At 32.9% G+C, this 15796-nt stretch overlaps 1 protein-coding gene and 1 long non-coding RNA gene across 4 annotated transcripts in view; one reads left to right on the plus strand and one right to left on the minus strand.

Annotated features, from left to right (window-relative positions):
• Positions 1-15796, minus strand: part of LOC141544759 (uncharacterized) — a 155428-nt gene that overhangs the window by 129292 nt on the left and 10340 nt on the right. The window lies entirely within an intron of this gene.
• Positions 1-15796, plus strand: part of LOC141544748 (uncharacterized) — a 101048-nt gene that overhangs the window by 11566 nt on the left and 73686 nt on the right. For all 3 annotated transcript variants that reach the window (XM_074271252.1, XM_074271254.1, XM_074271253.1), the window contains 4 exons: positions 5879-6022; positions 6992-7176; positions 9885-9918; positions 13097-13166. In XM_074271252.1, the coding sequence (XP_074127353.1) occupies positions 5879-6022; positions 6992-7176; positions 9885-9918; positions 13097-13166 (433 nt within the window). The remainder of the gene's footprint in view (positions 1-5878; positions 6023-6991; positions 7177-9884; positions 9919-13096; positions 13167-15796) is intronic.

Below are 15796 nucleotides of genomic sequence, written 5' to 3' on the forward strand. Positions count from 1 at the left end.
TAAGTTATTCTCATTAGCTTTTCGATTTTCCTTTTGCACCATTCTCAATTCTTTTGCTAATTTTTTTCTTCTCTTTCTGTTATTTAATTTTTAAAAATTCCTTTTGAGCTCTTCCATGACCTGGGATCTATTTCATTTTTTCTTGGAGGCTTGTAATATAGGTTCTTGTAATCTTCTTCTGAGTATGTGTTTTGATGTTCCCTATCACCATATTATCTTTTATGGGTCAGAAACTTTTTTGCTATCTGCCCATTTTCCTAGCTTATTATTTGGCTTTTAAGTCTTTGTTAAAATAGAATTCTTTTTTCCCAGGGTAAAGGGTGCACTGTCCCAGGTTTCACTATTTGCCTTCCATGGTTGTGTTGGAGGTTTCACAGCTAACTTGCTGATCCTTTGGCTTTAGAACCAGGATAGAGTAGCCAACACTACTGTATTTTGGATAAGAGCCTCCCACAATATTCCCTGTGCATGGGGCCTCTCCATCCTGGAGCTCCGTGCATGGCATTGGTGCTGATTCACACACACACTCCCTATATCCCTCTGCTAATTAAGTCCTTCCAAAATATCTTCTGCTGGAAATGGGTTGTACTCCAAATATTTGTGGGTTCTGTCACTCCTAAACCTGTTCAGAGCCTTAATCTGATGTTGATTCCAAGGAAAGCCAGGAAGAGCTCAGGCACAGATCTGTCTACTGTCTGCCACCTTGTCTCCATCTTCTATAATTTCCTTTGTCTTCTCTTTTGATTAGATCTAGTTTTGCTTCTGCTTGATTTGAGATCAGGATATCTATGAATGCGTTTTTTCCCCTTTCAACTGGAATACATTATATTCTGTTCCAGCTTTTTCCCTTTACTATGTATTTATTTCTCTGCTTCAAAGGTGTTTCTTGTTAACAACATATTGTAAGATTCTGGTTATGAGCTTTAATTGTGTAGGGGAGTTCATTGAATTCACATTCACAGTGAAGGTTACTAACTTTTTTTCTGCCGTTCTATTTTTCCAGGTTTTATTTTTTTCTCTTTTCATCCTTTTCCTCCTCAAAAGTGTTTTGCTTCTAATCTTCAAACTGCCCTCCCTTTTGTCAACTTCCTCCCCTTTTCTTATCCCTTTCTCTTATTTCTTTCTGCCCTCCCTTCTATAACCCTTCTGCTTTCCTCCTACTTCTCAGTAGAATAAGAAAAACTTCTATACCACACTAAATAGGTATGTTATTCCCTCTTCAAGCCAAATCCTGTGAGTTTAAAGATGCTTGTCTCCCTCCCTGCTTTTTTTTCTTTTTCATGTGATGTGTTTTATCCTATTTTTACTCTTTCCTCTTTCCCCAGTACAATTTCTTTTTCACTTCCAATTATTTTTTATATCATGACATTAAGGTTAACTTAATCTACTTAAGTATGCCTCTTCTAACTATCTTGAGAAAGAATTATATGCATCATCTCCCATATAAAGATTCAAACATTTAACCTTTAAAATGTAGGTGTTTTTCTCTTCAATTTACCTTTTTATGCTTGTCTTGAATCTTTTATTTGAAGATAGAATTTTCTGTCCAGTTCTGGTGGTTTTTTCAGAAATTATTGAAATTGGATTTTTTATTGGATTTTCATCTTTTCCCAAAAAAATGATAATGCTTAATTTTGTGGGGTTGTTTCTTGGTGTAGTCCATAATTCTTTACCTTCCAGAATACAATACTCCAGACACTCCAGTGCTTTAATGTGGCGTGGAATAGACCATGCTTTCTTTCTGGTACTTTTTGCAGTATTTTCTATTTGATCTGATAATTCTGGAAATTACCTATAATATTCCTTTCAGTTTTCATTTTGTGGGTCTCTTTTTGGAGATAATCAGTGGATTTTTTTAATGAATATCTTACTCTCTGGTTCTAGGATGTAAGAGCAGTTTTCCTCAATGAGAATTTAAAAAGTATGTTGAAATGAAAAATTGAAAGTAGTATCCAGATTCTTTTTTTCAGCATAGCTTTCAGGTAGTCCAATAAATTTTACATTGACTCTTCTGGATCTTTTTTTTTTTCAATGAGCATTTTTACATTTTCTTCTATTTTTATTTTTTGAACTTTGTTTGATTCTTAGTATCCCATTGATTCAATCAATTCCATTTGAACAATTCTAATTTTAGTGACTTATTTTCTTCACTTAGCTTTGTTACCTGCCTTTGCATTTGACTAGTTGTACTTTTAAAGAAATTGTTCAATGAATTTTTTTTCCATTTCAACCAAATTTATTGTTTAAAGAATTTTATTTTTTAAATTATCTTCTTCAGTAGCTTTTTTTCCATTTCTCCAATCTTATTGTTTAAGAAGTTATTTTCTTCAGTCAGATTTTGTGCTTTTCCAACCTTTTGAAGTTCCTCCCCCCCCAAAAAACGAAAAAACGATTATTCTCCTGCATAGCTTTACCCTATTTTTTCTTTTATCTCTCTTTCAAGATCCTTTTCAAACTCTTTCTAGAGAGCTTTTTTGATGTTGAGATCATGAGATCCATTCAAATCCCACTTTGAGGTTTCCCCTGAAGTCATGTTGCCTTTGCTGTCTGCTTGCGATTCTCTATTCTGATCTTCCCTATCTCCAAAGTAGCTTTTTATGGTCAGAGCTCTTTTTGCCTATTTGCTTCTTTAAAAAAATTTGACCTCTGCTTATAGGGCATAGGGGGAAATTGTCCCAATCTTCTTTGGCAGGGCACGAGAACCTCTTACTGATAGTTCAGGGGCCAGAGTTGCTGCAAGTTTTCCCACTTACTGGGTGGCCTGACTAAGTTCCACCTGTTATACTGATTTTTGGGGGCTTACAAATTTTTTTATACTTGTACTGAAGGTTTCACATCTGTTCTGCTGATCACTGGTCTTCTGAACCCAGAATAAGTAGCCAACACTGCTATATTTTTGCTAAGAGCCTCCCTTTATATTCCTTGCCTATAGTGGGCCATTTTCCCTCCACCCAACTGAGCCAGACCTTTCCTAAAATCCTTCCAAGATGGCTTGAGTTGGAAAATTATTACTGTGAATGTTTCTGGGTTCTGTTACTCCAGATTCCATTCAGAAGCTTGATTTAGCATTGATTCTGAGGATTTGTTCTTATACTTTAGGATTAGATTCTTTAGTTTTCAATTAATTTTCATTTCTTTTTTTTTCCCACTGCCCTTTGTTGAATTTAATCATATGTCATTAAGAGAATGAAAAGAATAGATGTAATATTTTGAATGACTTCTAGGAATTGAGCTAGAGGAATAAGCAGCAAATCAGTGTAGCTACCATATTCACCTCCAAACAAATATAAAATCATTTCCAAAACAAATTTGGGCACAGTAGAATCATGAAAAAGACAGAGAGAAATAATCTGTGACCCCAAGGAACTTGAAAAGTTAGTAGAAAATTAGCAGGTAAAAGGGGAGGAAGCCACCAACAAACTCCACCTCTGTAGCCCTTGGTAAAAACTGAGCACTAGTATGGTGGAGTAGGCAAATACCAACAGTTGTATGGTCAGAATGGTCAGGGGAACAGGGAGACTAGTTCTGAGAATTGTCACATCCTTCACTCTAGCCCCTAACAAACTGGTAATCTCCAGAGGCCCCAGGAAAATAAGTAGAGCCTGAACCTTCATGTACCTATGCAAACAGGCAGCTGCCAGTGACTGGATCACCATGTCCTTCAGTGTATTCAGGGTGAATGCAGAAACATTCAGTACACACCAGATGCCACCACTAATCATCTAACTCAGTAGCAAGTAAGCTGCTAGACCCTGAGGGCCTCCAGCAGTTCCAAAGGATAAGCAAAAAAAAAAAAAAAAAATTAAAGATAATTATGTAAAACAATTAGATTAAGTAGATGAAGACACAAAGTCATAAGAAGGCAACAATGTCAAAACATCTATGGGCAAAAAAAACCCCAACGAAAAGTTCTTTTTCTTTTCCCAATTTTTCTTTTATGATTTTTGTAAGCTCCTTTCAGAACTCTCCTAAAAGTTCTTTCTGGGCCTGCAAACACTCCTTTTTCTTTATGGATGGGGTGGGGTGGCTGACACTAAGGAGGCTTGTTACAGGTAACTTGCTACTGAACCAATGTCCTAATGTTTGTGCCTGCCCTCTTTTAAGGCTGTTTCTGCATTTTTCCATAGATATACTGAAGCAGTGTTAGTCTGACTATAGTGGCTGCTTGTTTGCTTAGGTACCTATATTCTGGGGTCTGCTTATTTGCCCAGAGTTACAGAAGTCTGTCCTCTGGAGGTTACCTGTTTATTTGGGGCTATGATAAAGCATGTGGCAGTTCTCAGAGCCGAAGTTTGTCTATTCCCCTGACTATGCTGAAGTACATGGGTGATGCTGGTGTTGGCTTTTGCTTCCTTCTCTGAGCCGACACTCAGAATCTACTGCTGGTTTTCTGAGATGCTTCCTGTCTGGACTGCATGTCCCTTTTATTAAAATGAGACCTTTCCTTCCAATCTTCAAGGTTCTTAAGGCTCATAGATTGTTTCATTCCATCTTTTCATGGTTCTGCTTTTACAGCACTTTTATTGGGTAGCTATTTTATGTTGTTTGGAGGTAAATGTGAAAGAGTTAAAGTGATTTACTATTTAGTCCACAATTTTGAATGCTGAACTGAATAGTTAACAAAAAAAAAAAAAAAAAAAAAAAAAAACAACAACAACAACAAAAAAAAAAAAAACCCTAACCTTTTTAGACATGTGATATTAACTACTGATACCAGAGTTTAGGATTCCATCAATATATTTCAATAAATGCGTTTTTAAAATCTATGACTTTTCCAGTGAAGATTCGCCTTACATGAATTGAACCTTTAATAGAATTGGCAGTTTATCACTTATCACTAAATAGTCAAGGGATAGCAAATCTTCCCATTATATCATTTCAATACTAGCTTAGGTAAAAAGCCCATGCATCAGTATGCAATATGCTCAGTATTTCAGAATATTTATATTTTTATCAATATGGATATTCCTTCCACTTGTTCAGCTTTTAAACACTCTTTAATCTTTTTTTTTTTTTTTTTTTTTTTTTTTTTTGGCAATTGGGTCTAAATGACTTGCCCAGGGTCATGCAGCAAAGAAATGTTAAGTGTTAAGATTTGAACTTAGGTCCTCCTGACTTCAGGGTTGGTTCACTGCACCATGTAGCTGCCCCTTATCACTGTTAATCCTAATAAAATGCCTTTGTGACTTCATAGTCTTTCTCAAATCAACTATCTTCTGGTGATTAATTCTTCTTAATTTACAAAAGTTTGTCCTAAAACATGAAAGTTCATTGCTGTATTCGTGCTCAAAAAGTTTCAGAAAGACATAAAATAGCTTATTCTGGTTTTGCTTTAGACAAGCAGTGGTCACCTCTACATTATGATGGAACACTGGAGTAAGAATTCATTGGAGTGGCTAAGATTATTTCTAATTATTTTCAAAGGGCTTCCACTTTACTTTTAAGGCTAGTAAACAAGCTGAATTAGCTTAATGGTTTCATACAAGGAATACTGTGGGGTTTTTTCTCTTTTTTTTTTTAACATTATGATTAATTTCACAATCCCCACTAAAATTGAAAGAAGACAAAAAAAAGTTGTCTTTTCCATCTTTTTTTGTCTGGTTTTTATTAATATTTGTAATTCTGCATTCGAACCATCATAGTACTGCTCTCCCAACATACATGTGCTCATGATGCACATATATATATATATATATATATATATATATATATATATATATATATATATATATATATATATATATATATATATATGTATGTATGTCTGTATTGAGTAAAGAAAATATGAGATATCCTCTTATTGAAGGATGTCCAGAAAAATATGATAAATGTGACTAGTTAAAAATTTTAAAAACAAATTGCTTCTTTGGTATTCTAGAACGGCCCTTATGATTGCTGTCAGTGTCGGTATGGAAGCTTTAGGCTTGGTCACTCTTCTTCTTCAACATAATGCTGATCACACTCTCCAAGATAATGATGGATGGATAGCTGAGAAGTATGCTAAGCTCTATGGTTATCCTGTGTAAGTGCTAACATAATTCATGTCTTTATATCATTACATCTAAAAGAATATTTCCTCCATAAAATTGAGAGTGAATGTGGCTTTCATAGTTTCATATTATAATAATTGCCTGGCAAGCATCCTGGCAAACTACAGCTCTGAAAACTGCCACGTGCTTCAGCATAGCACCAGGCAAACAGGCAACTTCTTGAGGATAGACCTCTATCTGTTTTGTATTTAAGGTTACTAAAAAGGAATTGAGCAAATGGAAAATTTAGGCTATCAAAGTTCAGTATGATATAAACAAAAGGGATATAAGAGAGTCAGTCTGAGATCAGAATTTTCAGAAATAATAATAGCCGCCATTTTAATTTTTTAAGGTTTTCAAATGTTTACAAACATTTTTGTATTTGATCTTCAAGGAGTTATATAATTTAATAATAATAATAATAATGTACATTTAGAAGTGGTTTTTGTCTTTGTTTCTATTTTAATGTTTTACTGATATCTCTCAACTATAAGAGACCTAAAGTTTTAATTTTAGGGAAAAATCACATATCTTGGATGCCTTCATATGAGTGATAACAAAAAAGAATCATAAATATTAATAGTCAACATTGGAATTCACAGAGAAGCAGTTTTCAGGGGTAAGGATGTTCACCTTGGAGTGCTGTGGTGAGATCATGCCCCTCATGCTATGTGTGACCTTGGACAACTGTAACCTTTCTGGGATTTAGTTCTTCATTGATAAAATAAAGAGATGATTGTTGATCCCCCAAATAAGCTTTATCAGTTCTAAGCCTAGAATTCTATAATATTGTGACTCTGAAGACAAGTGTATTACATCTAAATTGATTAGTATTGTTCTCCAGACTTTAGTTTTTACTAAAACAATAAAAAAAATCTAATATTTGAGATACACAAAGACTTGTTACATGCAATTTTTATCTTGGTTGATGTACTCTTATTATGTTTTACTTTTTATTTTAGAAATATTTATCACAAACAAATTGAAGACCAGAAGAAACAAATTGAAAAAGAGAAGGAAAAAATTGAAAAACCAAAGGTAAAGATTGAAAAACAGAAGGAACAAATTGAAAAGCAGAAGCCCTGTACGCCCCAAATCAGCTGTTCAGACAAGACTTCTGATATTGCACCATCCCTGGACAAAAAAGGTAGAACTGACAAACCCAAATAATAGTTAATTTTAAAAAAATGAAGAGCAATCTTAAAATTCATATATTCTGGGGTTTTTTCTATTTTCGTTTTATATTTTAAAATAATAACTGGTTTATCTTTGGTTAATGATTTAATTACCTCTGTACTGTACTATCTGAAACTACAAAAAACGTATTTGTGTTATTATCTGCTTTATTAGGAAAAAGAATCAAGCTACACTATGAATTTTCTGATTTCCAAATTATTTTAAACATGTTTAAGCAAATCATATGAAAATTCTTTAACACAAAATAGTAAATATTGTATTTGGCAATATGATGTTTTTATTCTTAAATGTGAAATAAATAATGAATATTACTTATGATTGAATATAGATTGATTGATAGAATGATCAAACAGCAGAAGAGCAGAGTCTTCTCTTTTGGAACTCAGTAAATCACTTATTCAAGTGGAAACACCTTTAAATGTTTTCAAATTTTTATAGTGTTCATAAAGCTTTCCCTTAATACAAACTAAAGAAAAATAAAAAATCAAAAGAATTAGGGCAACCAGCGAACAGAGGAGCAGATTTGAAAGGTAATGCATATGATCCTTCATTTTCTGCAAATATTTTTCATACACGCCCACTTCCAACTTGACCCTCGGAATACTTTACATCCTTCTGATTCAGATAGTTAAATGATAGAGCATTTTCTGGTTGAGTTTCTAACACTATAGCTTGCTAGCTGGCCCATTTGAAAAGTTAATGACCTAGATTTGCAATAATAAATTCATCTTAAATGATTATTTTTAAAATAATTTATCCATTACCACATGAGAAAGATAATATGGTTATTCTGGTGATTCCTACTTGAATGCTGATGAAAGCAGAAAGCTTAGATGACTTCCTTATAGGAAAGCATAGAGGAAAACATTTTAAGAATTGGGCATTACATTGTCAGAAGGAGATGAGTGATGTAAAGCTTATGGAAGAATAGAGGAATTACAATGGCAGAAAAAGCAGTATATAATTTTAGTTATATTTTATTGCTGCCTAAAAAAATCCTTTTCCAATAAAACACTTTCAATCCTATTGTTTGTGAGTTGAAAATTGATCATCATTTTTCCTTATTTATTAATTTGTAAAATGGTTGATCTCTGGCTACTTTTATAAAATTGTTGTGACATTTAAGGAAGGAAAGTGAAATTCTATTCATCAAAAATCTAACATTATTTTTTATCATGCTAATTACATATAAAATTTTTTAAAACTCCTAATCCAATTTTAATAAAAATTATTACATTAATGATCTCATGATGAAATCAAAGAAAAAGTTATAGTCTGTAACAGAATTTAATATAAGTACAATTAAAGAGTATGGCTTATTGGTGATAGAACTGTACCCAGATATGTTCAAGGAAGGTATCAGAATATAGACATACAAGGTCAAATTCCAGCTTATGGATAAATGTATTAATGTTGGTTTAAAATGGCTAAAATAATTAGGAGTTAATGTTGGTTTAAAATGTCTAAAATAATTAGGAGTATAAATAAGTTAATTATATGATTGCTATTATAAAATGCATTTGCTTTCTCCCAAATATTCATCTTCTACCATAAGACATTTATTTGGTCCACCTTATTTTCTGTTCATCAAAAAATTGATAAAATTCATTATTTGATAGGTTTGTATAGTAATAATAGAATTGCTTAATTACACATTACGTTGTTTTGAACTTAAGTATTTTTCCCTTTGAGTTTTACTAATAGAAAACCCTATGCATATAAGTTTTCCTATAGATTACATTTTCAAAATGAACCAGACTCATTATCATGAACAATGAGTGTGCTAGAGCCCTGGTCCTGTTCCCTAGAAGTCCTTTTTTTTTTAACATTCCTGGAACCAACATCTTGTTTTCTATATTAAGTATAATAATAAAATAATAATATATAATAATATAATAATAACTATAAAATAACTAGTTATTTTTATTGGTGACTTTGATATGTTAATTCAGGGTTATGGTGGAAAAAAACACAGTTTATCCATAACATTTAATAGATAGTAAATTCTTTTAGCACATGATTCAAATAGTTTGAAATTTTTAAATGAACTGAATGTAAGTATTTTAGTTATTTAATTCTTAATTCTTTTGTATTTTATTCTCTTCTGATTAGTAACAGCCGTAACTCACATTAAAATAGTGTTCTAATGTCTTCAAATTGTTTTCTTCACATTATTTTTGCCCTTATAATTTTTGAAATGTATGCTTTAGGGGAAATGTCTAGAAACTTTATTTTTAAGTAATATTTTCCCTTTTAAAAAAACGATTAGAAGATGGACTTAAAAACTTGGAATTGGACATTAGAGGTAATCTGATGTAACTCCATTTGGGAAAATTCACCATTAATGGTATTTACCTTCTGTCTTGGGAAAGAGATAACATGCTCTGTCAGTGTGAAGCAGTTAATGTAACCAGATCATTGACAGATATCCAATACTTTAAGACCCACCTCGTTCTACTAAAAGATAATAATACTACATTTATCTTATTTGACGCAATTCCATTTAAATCATATTGTTATTGCTCAAAAAGTACACTATACAATGGCTTTAGAATTATGCTTTTCATATTACGCTTTATAGAATTTTTTTAAAAGTATGCTTTTCATATTCTATTTATGTATCAAATTTTAATTGTATTTTAATTTTTTCTATAATAGCAGAAGATGGTATTGTAGAAGACTCTATAAGCAGGTATGGTTCATAGCAGTTTTACATTTCTTTTAATTAATCCTCTTGAACTAGTCTTCCATGAGCTTTTCAATCAAGAGCAAAGCAGACTCTTATGACTCCAAAAGCTATATCTTTTATTTCACCAATTTCCACTATCACGTTAATCCATGTTTCTCTTTCAAAAAATTAGGTTTACTTAACTCTAATTGGTACGAGTGTATATGCATTTATCTATATATGTACATTATTATGTGTATGTATGTATATATGTGTATATACGCATAATATACAAATAATATGCCAATATATAAACACATACATATATGTATTTATGCACACTGTATGTGTAAGCATGTATGCTTATTTATGAGATTGGCAACTGCTCTGTGTTGAGTGTTGCCTGGGAATGCAGAAGGATTAAGTGACTTGTTTGGGCTACAAAATCAGTATGTGACAAAGGAAGAATTTGAATCCACAATATTTTTACCCACTTCTTACTTCTTATCCACAATGCCCTTATATAACTATTAGCAAATAGTTAATAAATGAATGAAAAAATGAACCGCTATGTTCCATATGGCCACACCACATAGTAGCCACCTGGAATGAATTCCTAGCAAGCCTTTTGAGGCACATCTGCAATGCAAAGATGTATCATATTATACTTGTGGAAATTTATCTAAGTGCTCAGTTGAAGGAATTATCAAGATGGAGTGGGAATTAGTCACTGGGAGCAGGATCCTAAGTTAAGACAAGAAATGGTATTGGAAAATTCTCAGCAAGGAGAGAAGCAATAGAAAAGAAGAAAGTGTCTGGTGAGTACTTTCTGCTTGAAACTCTTGTGAACAACTATGGTACAAAGCTACTTTTCACTTTGAGACTTTAGCAGGAATATTTTTTCCCAGTTAAGAGACATGTGGGCAAACTGGCATTGTATCATAAGAAGTGGTAAACCTTTTTTAAAAAACAATTTCTCTAGAGATGCTATAAAAGCAAACAGATGTAGCAGAGCATTAACTGTAAAAGCCATTAGCAGTAATGATCAAAGACTAAGTATCTCACTTCTAGTGAGCTTATTTTCCCACTTCACAGAATGTTTATTTTTCAGTGACCTATAGATTCTGCGCTCTTTATTGCTGTCAATGACTTAGTCTTACTACAAAAAGGGATGAAAAGTCTAGGGGAAAAAACCCTTTCCACTTTCTAGATGATCAAGTAGAATCAAGTATTAGTAGAAATGATTTTTTTAAATTAAAAATAAATAGAGAACCTAAAAGAGGGAAAACAGGGAGTGATTGTGTCAGGAAGTTGGTGGGAAGAATCCTGTGATACCAAGAAGCTGAACATTTCGTACCTTTCTAACTATTTTTATCCAAAGAATGAAGAGAAGTACCACATATATAAAGCACCAAGGTACCAGGCTGGGAGAGCAGTTCCTAATGTGACAAATTCACCCGAAATATTTATCACAATCACAAACAATGGCATTTGTTAATGTGAAACAGCGTATGGGCTAAATCATATAAATCATAAAGCAAGATACTTCAAGTAACATGGCTTTTTAAAATCAGAGGGAAGAGCGAGAGGGAAATAAGGACTTGACCTAGGGAGTAAAGACACCATTAGCAAGGAGTTAGGGAGTGGGTAGGAAAGGGGCTGGGTAAGAACAAATTCTCCTGTAAATTGCCTTGATGATTGAGTCAGTCTTAGATATTCTAACAAGACAGTCCCAGGAAACTGATCTCCTTTTGCATGGGATTATGGCTGATGGACATATTGCAAAATTTACATTATTCCTATTAATGGGGACAGAATGACCTCTTTTAGATCTGAATTTAAGGAAAAGCAAATGCGAATATGATTTTTGAAGCCTTAAGAACTTGGAAAATAGAGATTGAAAGTTAATAAAATTCAGGAGTCTTGAATTTCAGGAGAAATTGAAGTGACTTGAAGGAGAAAGATTCCAGCTAAAGGAAAAAAAGGAGCTGAGTCCAAGGAGGATTTGAAAAGATGGAGGACGACATAACAAAGACAAAATGAAGACTATAAGAAAAAAAGAGAAGGAATACAACTGAGAAGAGAAGAAAAAGAAAAAAAACAAGACAAAACAAGAAAAATCTGTGGGCACTTTTAAGGAGAAGGAAAAGGAAATCAGGGATGCTAGCAAGGAAATAGAGCTTTAAAAAAAAAAGGGGGGGAAGATGTCTTGATGCTAATAGATCCTAAAGAGCTGGGAAGAGAACCTTAGGGTCAGTGGACAAGGAGTGGGAATGGGAATAAAGATAGAATGGATTCATCCTTTGTCATTTTCAGCAAGTGTCCCCCAGCAACTCAGACACAACAGTTGTCCATCTACATTATTTCCTGTCTGGAAGTTCCCTGTACCAGTCCATCATAAGTGATATACCCCATCCTCCTTGAATTCTGGACCCAACTACCCTCCCCTTCCACCCCAAGTGAGTTGCAATTCTTTGAAGGCAGATTACCACAGCAGGTGTAAAATTTGTATCTAGCAAGGAAGATAAATGCTCAAAACTTTTCTGAGTCATACATTTTGGAAAGTATGACCTACTCGCATATCTGAAGGGCAGTTAGGAAAAGTAGTGGGTGCTATCCTGGGCTTGGAATCAAGAAGACTCATATTTATGAATTATAATCTGGATCACATACTTATTATCTTGTGACTCCAGGCAAGTCTCACTTAATCCTATTTGCCTCAGTTTCCTCATCTGTGAAATGAACTGGGGAAAGAAATGGCAAGTCATTTTGGTACCTTTGGCAAAAAAAACCAAATGGGATCACAAAGTCAGATGCTGAAACCAGTTGGGGGGGTAAGAAAAAATAAGTCAGTGAAAGTTTCTCAGAACCAAGTAGGGAAGGCTTGGAGAAGTGACATGTTACAATTTCCAGGGTTTTGTTGGTTCTGTGTTTTATAATGTCCCATTGTGTTCATTTGTCAACTTTAGAAGAGTGTAAAAATTAAAAATAATCTTGTTCTGGAGGACAGACTGACTGATAGTTTCTACATTATTTTCTTCTTAGTCAAAATAAATCTTGGAATAGGAATCATTGATAATACCCTGATCAATTAACACGTCCTTTGTAATGTATCATTTGGTGGCAAAGCAACAACTGAACAGCAATTGTTGATGACTGATTTCTGGAAATGTACTAATTTTGGGTTATTTTTCTTTGAAAGATTCTCTGACAATACAGGATCTGATAAGGCTTGGCTAAGCACAGATGATGAACTGGATTTTGATACAAAGGTAAAGTTTCTTTATTAATTTTTTCTGTTTGGAGGATGTTTTGCTTTATTTTAAAAAATTGCAAACAATAGTATACAATTTCTCTAGTATTTAACACTAAAGATCCACATGGAGTTAAATGAACCCAAATGATTCTAAAGCATATAAGTTTTTATTCTGTTTCAAGTTTTCTTTCAAGTTCCCCACTTCTAGCTTATTTTTTTTTGTTTGTTGTTTTTTTTTTTTTTCTGAAAAACTAAATGAAATAAACTTTTATAAAATTTACCTTCTGCTAATATTTCTATGTCTCTCCATATTTCCTTGTACCTTTGTGTTTATCAATGCACTGAAAAGAATCTTAGATTTGGAGTAGAGGACTAGGCTTCATATCTTATGACTGCCACTCTAAAATGAATGACATTTTAAAAATCTTTGTTTCCTAGATGATATTCAAGGTGCTTTCTAGATCCAAATCTGTGATTTGTTCCATAATGTTCCCTTAATGTTGATTACACAGGTGACTTCCATATTTTTGTCAATATAGATCCTATTTTCCTTCTTTTGCTCTTTTGAGGATGAATTCTCAGTAATGCAATCAGATTTATGAGTGTTGTATGTGGTTTTCTAAAACACCTGGATCAATGTGCAGTCCGCTTAGTGGTATACAGGATTTCCCATTATTTGAAGTTATTTTTGTTTGTTTGTTTGTTTTTCTATGGCATTTTATTTTTTAAATTTTATTTAATTTTAAAATTTAAATCGTAAAAAATGGAGTAAGAAAAAACAAAAGGAATACAAAACAAAATAAAGCAAAACAAAAGAGAACATTGTCATGGACCTTGAAAAACCTCCGAGGATTCAAAATATGTAACAACGAATTAATAGATCAAGAAAGTATAGATAGATAGATAGATATAGATAGATAGTTATAGATATAGATATTTGTATATATATATACATATATCTATATACATAGAAATATGTATATATATATATATATATATATCGTTATTAGTAGAAGAAATTATATTTCATGAATTTCCATTATTTTTACTTCTTTGTATTTTGTTCTTTGGTTGTCTGCTGTATAACTTATTTACTTTCCGTGTTTTTTCCCCTTGAATCCCCTCCCCTACCCTAAAGTAAACTACAGTTAAAAAAACATATATTTATGTAGATACACCACACATACACACACACCACATACATACAACTATTCCTGTTGACTCTTTAATATTCTACTCTATAACTTGCCTTGCTAATACTTAACCTCCCCCTCCCCATTCAAGGATTTCTCCTTTGTCTTATTCCTTACCCTTTGTTTCTTCATTTGCTCATCCTTCTGCCCTTATTTCTTTATAGATTTTGGAAGGTGCTATACTCTTCATAGTGTATATGTAGTGTTTGCCTATTGAACCCATTCCCAATGTGAGTAGGTTTTCAGAACTATGAGCCCTCTTCCCTTTGGTCTAATGCCTGTTCCTATTTTTATTCTACACCTCATTTGTATAACATGATTTACCTTGTCCTTCACTTTAACTCTGCCTATCTTTCTTTTGAGCTACCCTAGTGTTGATGTGAATCTTAGACGTATAGTTTATGTTTCCCATGTAAAAAAAATAATTTTTTGATGATTCAACAGTTTGTCTATGTTGAGTTTCTTAAAAGTGATCTTTGATATTGGCTCTTATATATTAAATTTTCTGTTAAATTCAGGTTTGGCTGATAGAAAGTCCTGAAAATTTGCAAGTTCATTTAATATCCATATTTCTCATTCAAAATTATAGGTAATTTGTCTGGATATGATATTTTTCACCCCAGGCCTAGGTTTTTTTTTTTTTTTTTTTTTTTTTTTTTTTTTTTGGTGAAGAGATTGATTCCAGAATGTACAATCCTTTATTTTACCTGTTACTAAGTCTTATACAATTCTAATTATAACTCCAGCATATTTGAATCATTTGTTCTTCCTTCTTGAAACATTTTCATTTTAATTTGGAGATTACAAAATTTGGTAGAAATATTTCCATGTGTTTTCTATAAATGATCTCTTTGAGGTGGTGTTCAGTGGATTTTTCCTATTTTTCCTTTCCCCTCATGTTCTATCACCCCAGGATAATATTCTTGGATTATTTCCTACATTATTTTGTCAAGTCCTTTTTTTGGTCACAGCTTTCTGCAGTCCAATTACTCCCATATTTTCTTTTTCATATATGATGTTTCACATTCTGTTCCATTATTTTCTCATTCTTTACAATCTGTTTTGTTGTTTCTTGGTTTCTCATAGCTTCACTGGCTTCCTTTTGCCCAATTCTAATTTTCAATTAATTTCATCTTTGAGACTCTGTACCTCCTGTTCTAGTTGGTTTACTTTTTCCCATCTCCTTATTTTTCTTGGATGGATTTTATTTTTAGTTTTTTCCCAATGTCTCTCACCCAGGGCCTTGTTTCAGCAGCACAATAGAGCCTGGCATTCCCAATCAGGTGATTTTCATTGTCTTCTGGATTAAAACTTCAATTTGACAAAAAGTCTCTATGGTTCCAGCTATACCCAGCTAGCCGATAGGTCCCCACTTGATGTTTCTGTGGGACTACCCTGGAGGTCTTTGCAGTTCAAACAGATTACTCTTCAGGCTTGGATCGTTCTAGATCAT

The sequence above is a fragment of the Sminthopsis crassicaudata genome, chromosome 5 (genome assembly GCF_048593235.1).
Source record: "Sminthopsis crassicaudata isolate SCR6 chromosome 5, ASM4859323v1, whole genome shotgun sequence".
NCBI classification, from domain to species: Eukaryota; Metazoa; Chordata; class Mammalia; order Dasyuromorphia; family Dasyuridae; genus Sminthopsis; species Sminthopsis crassicaudata.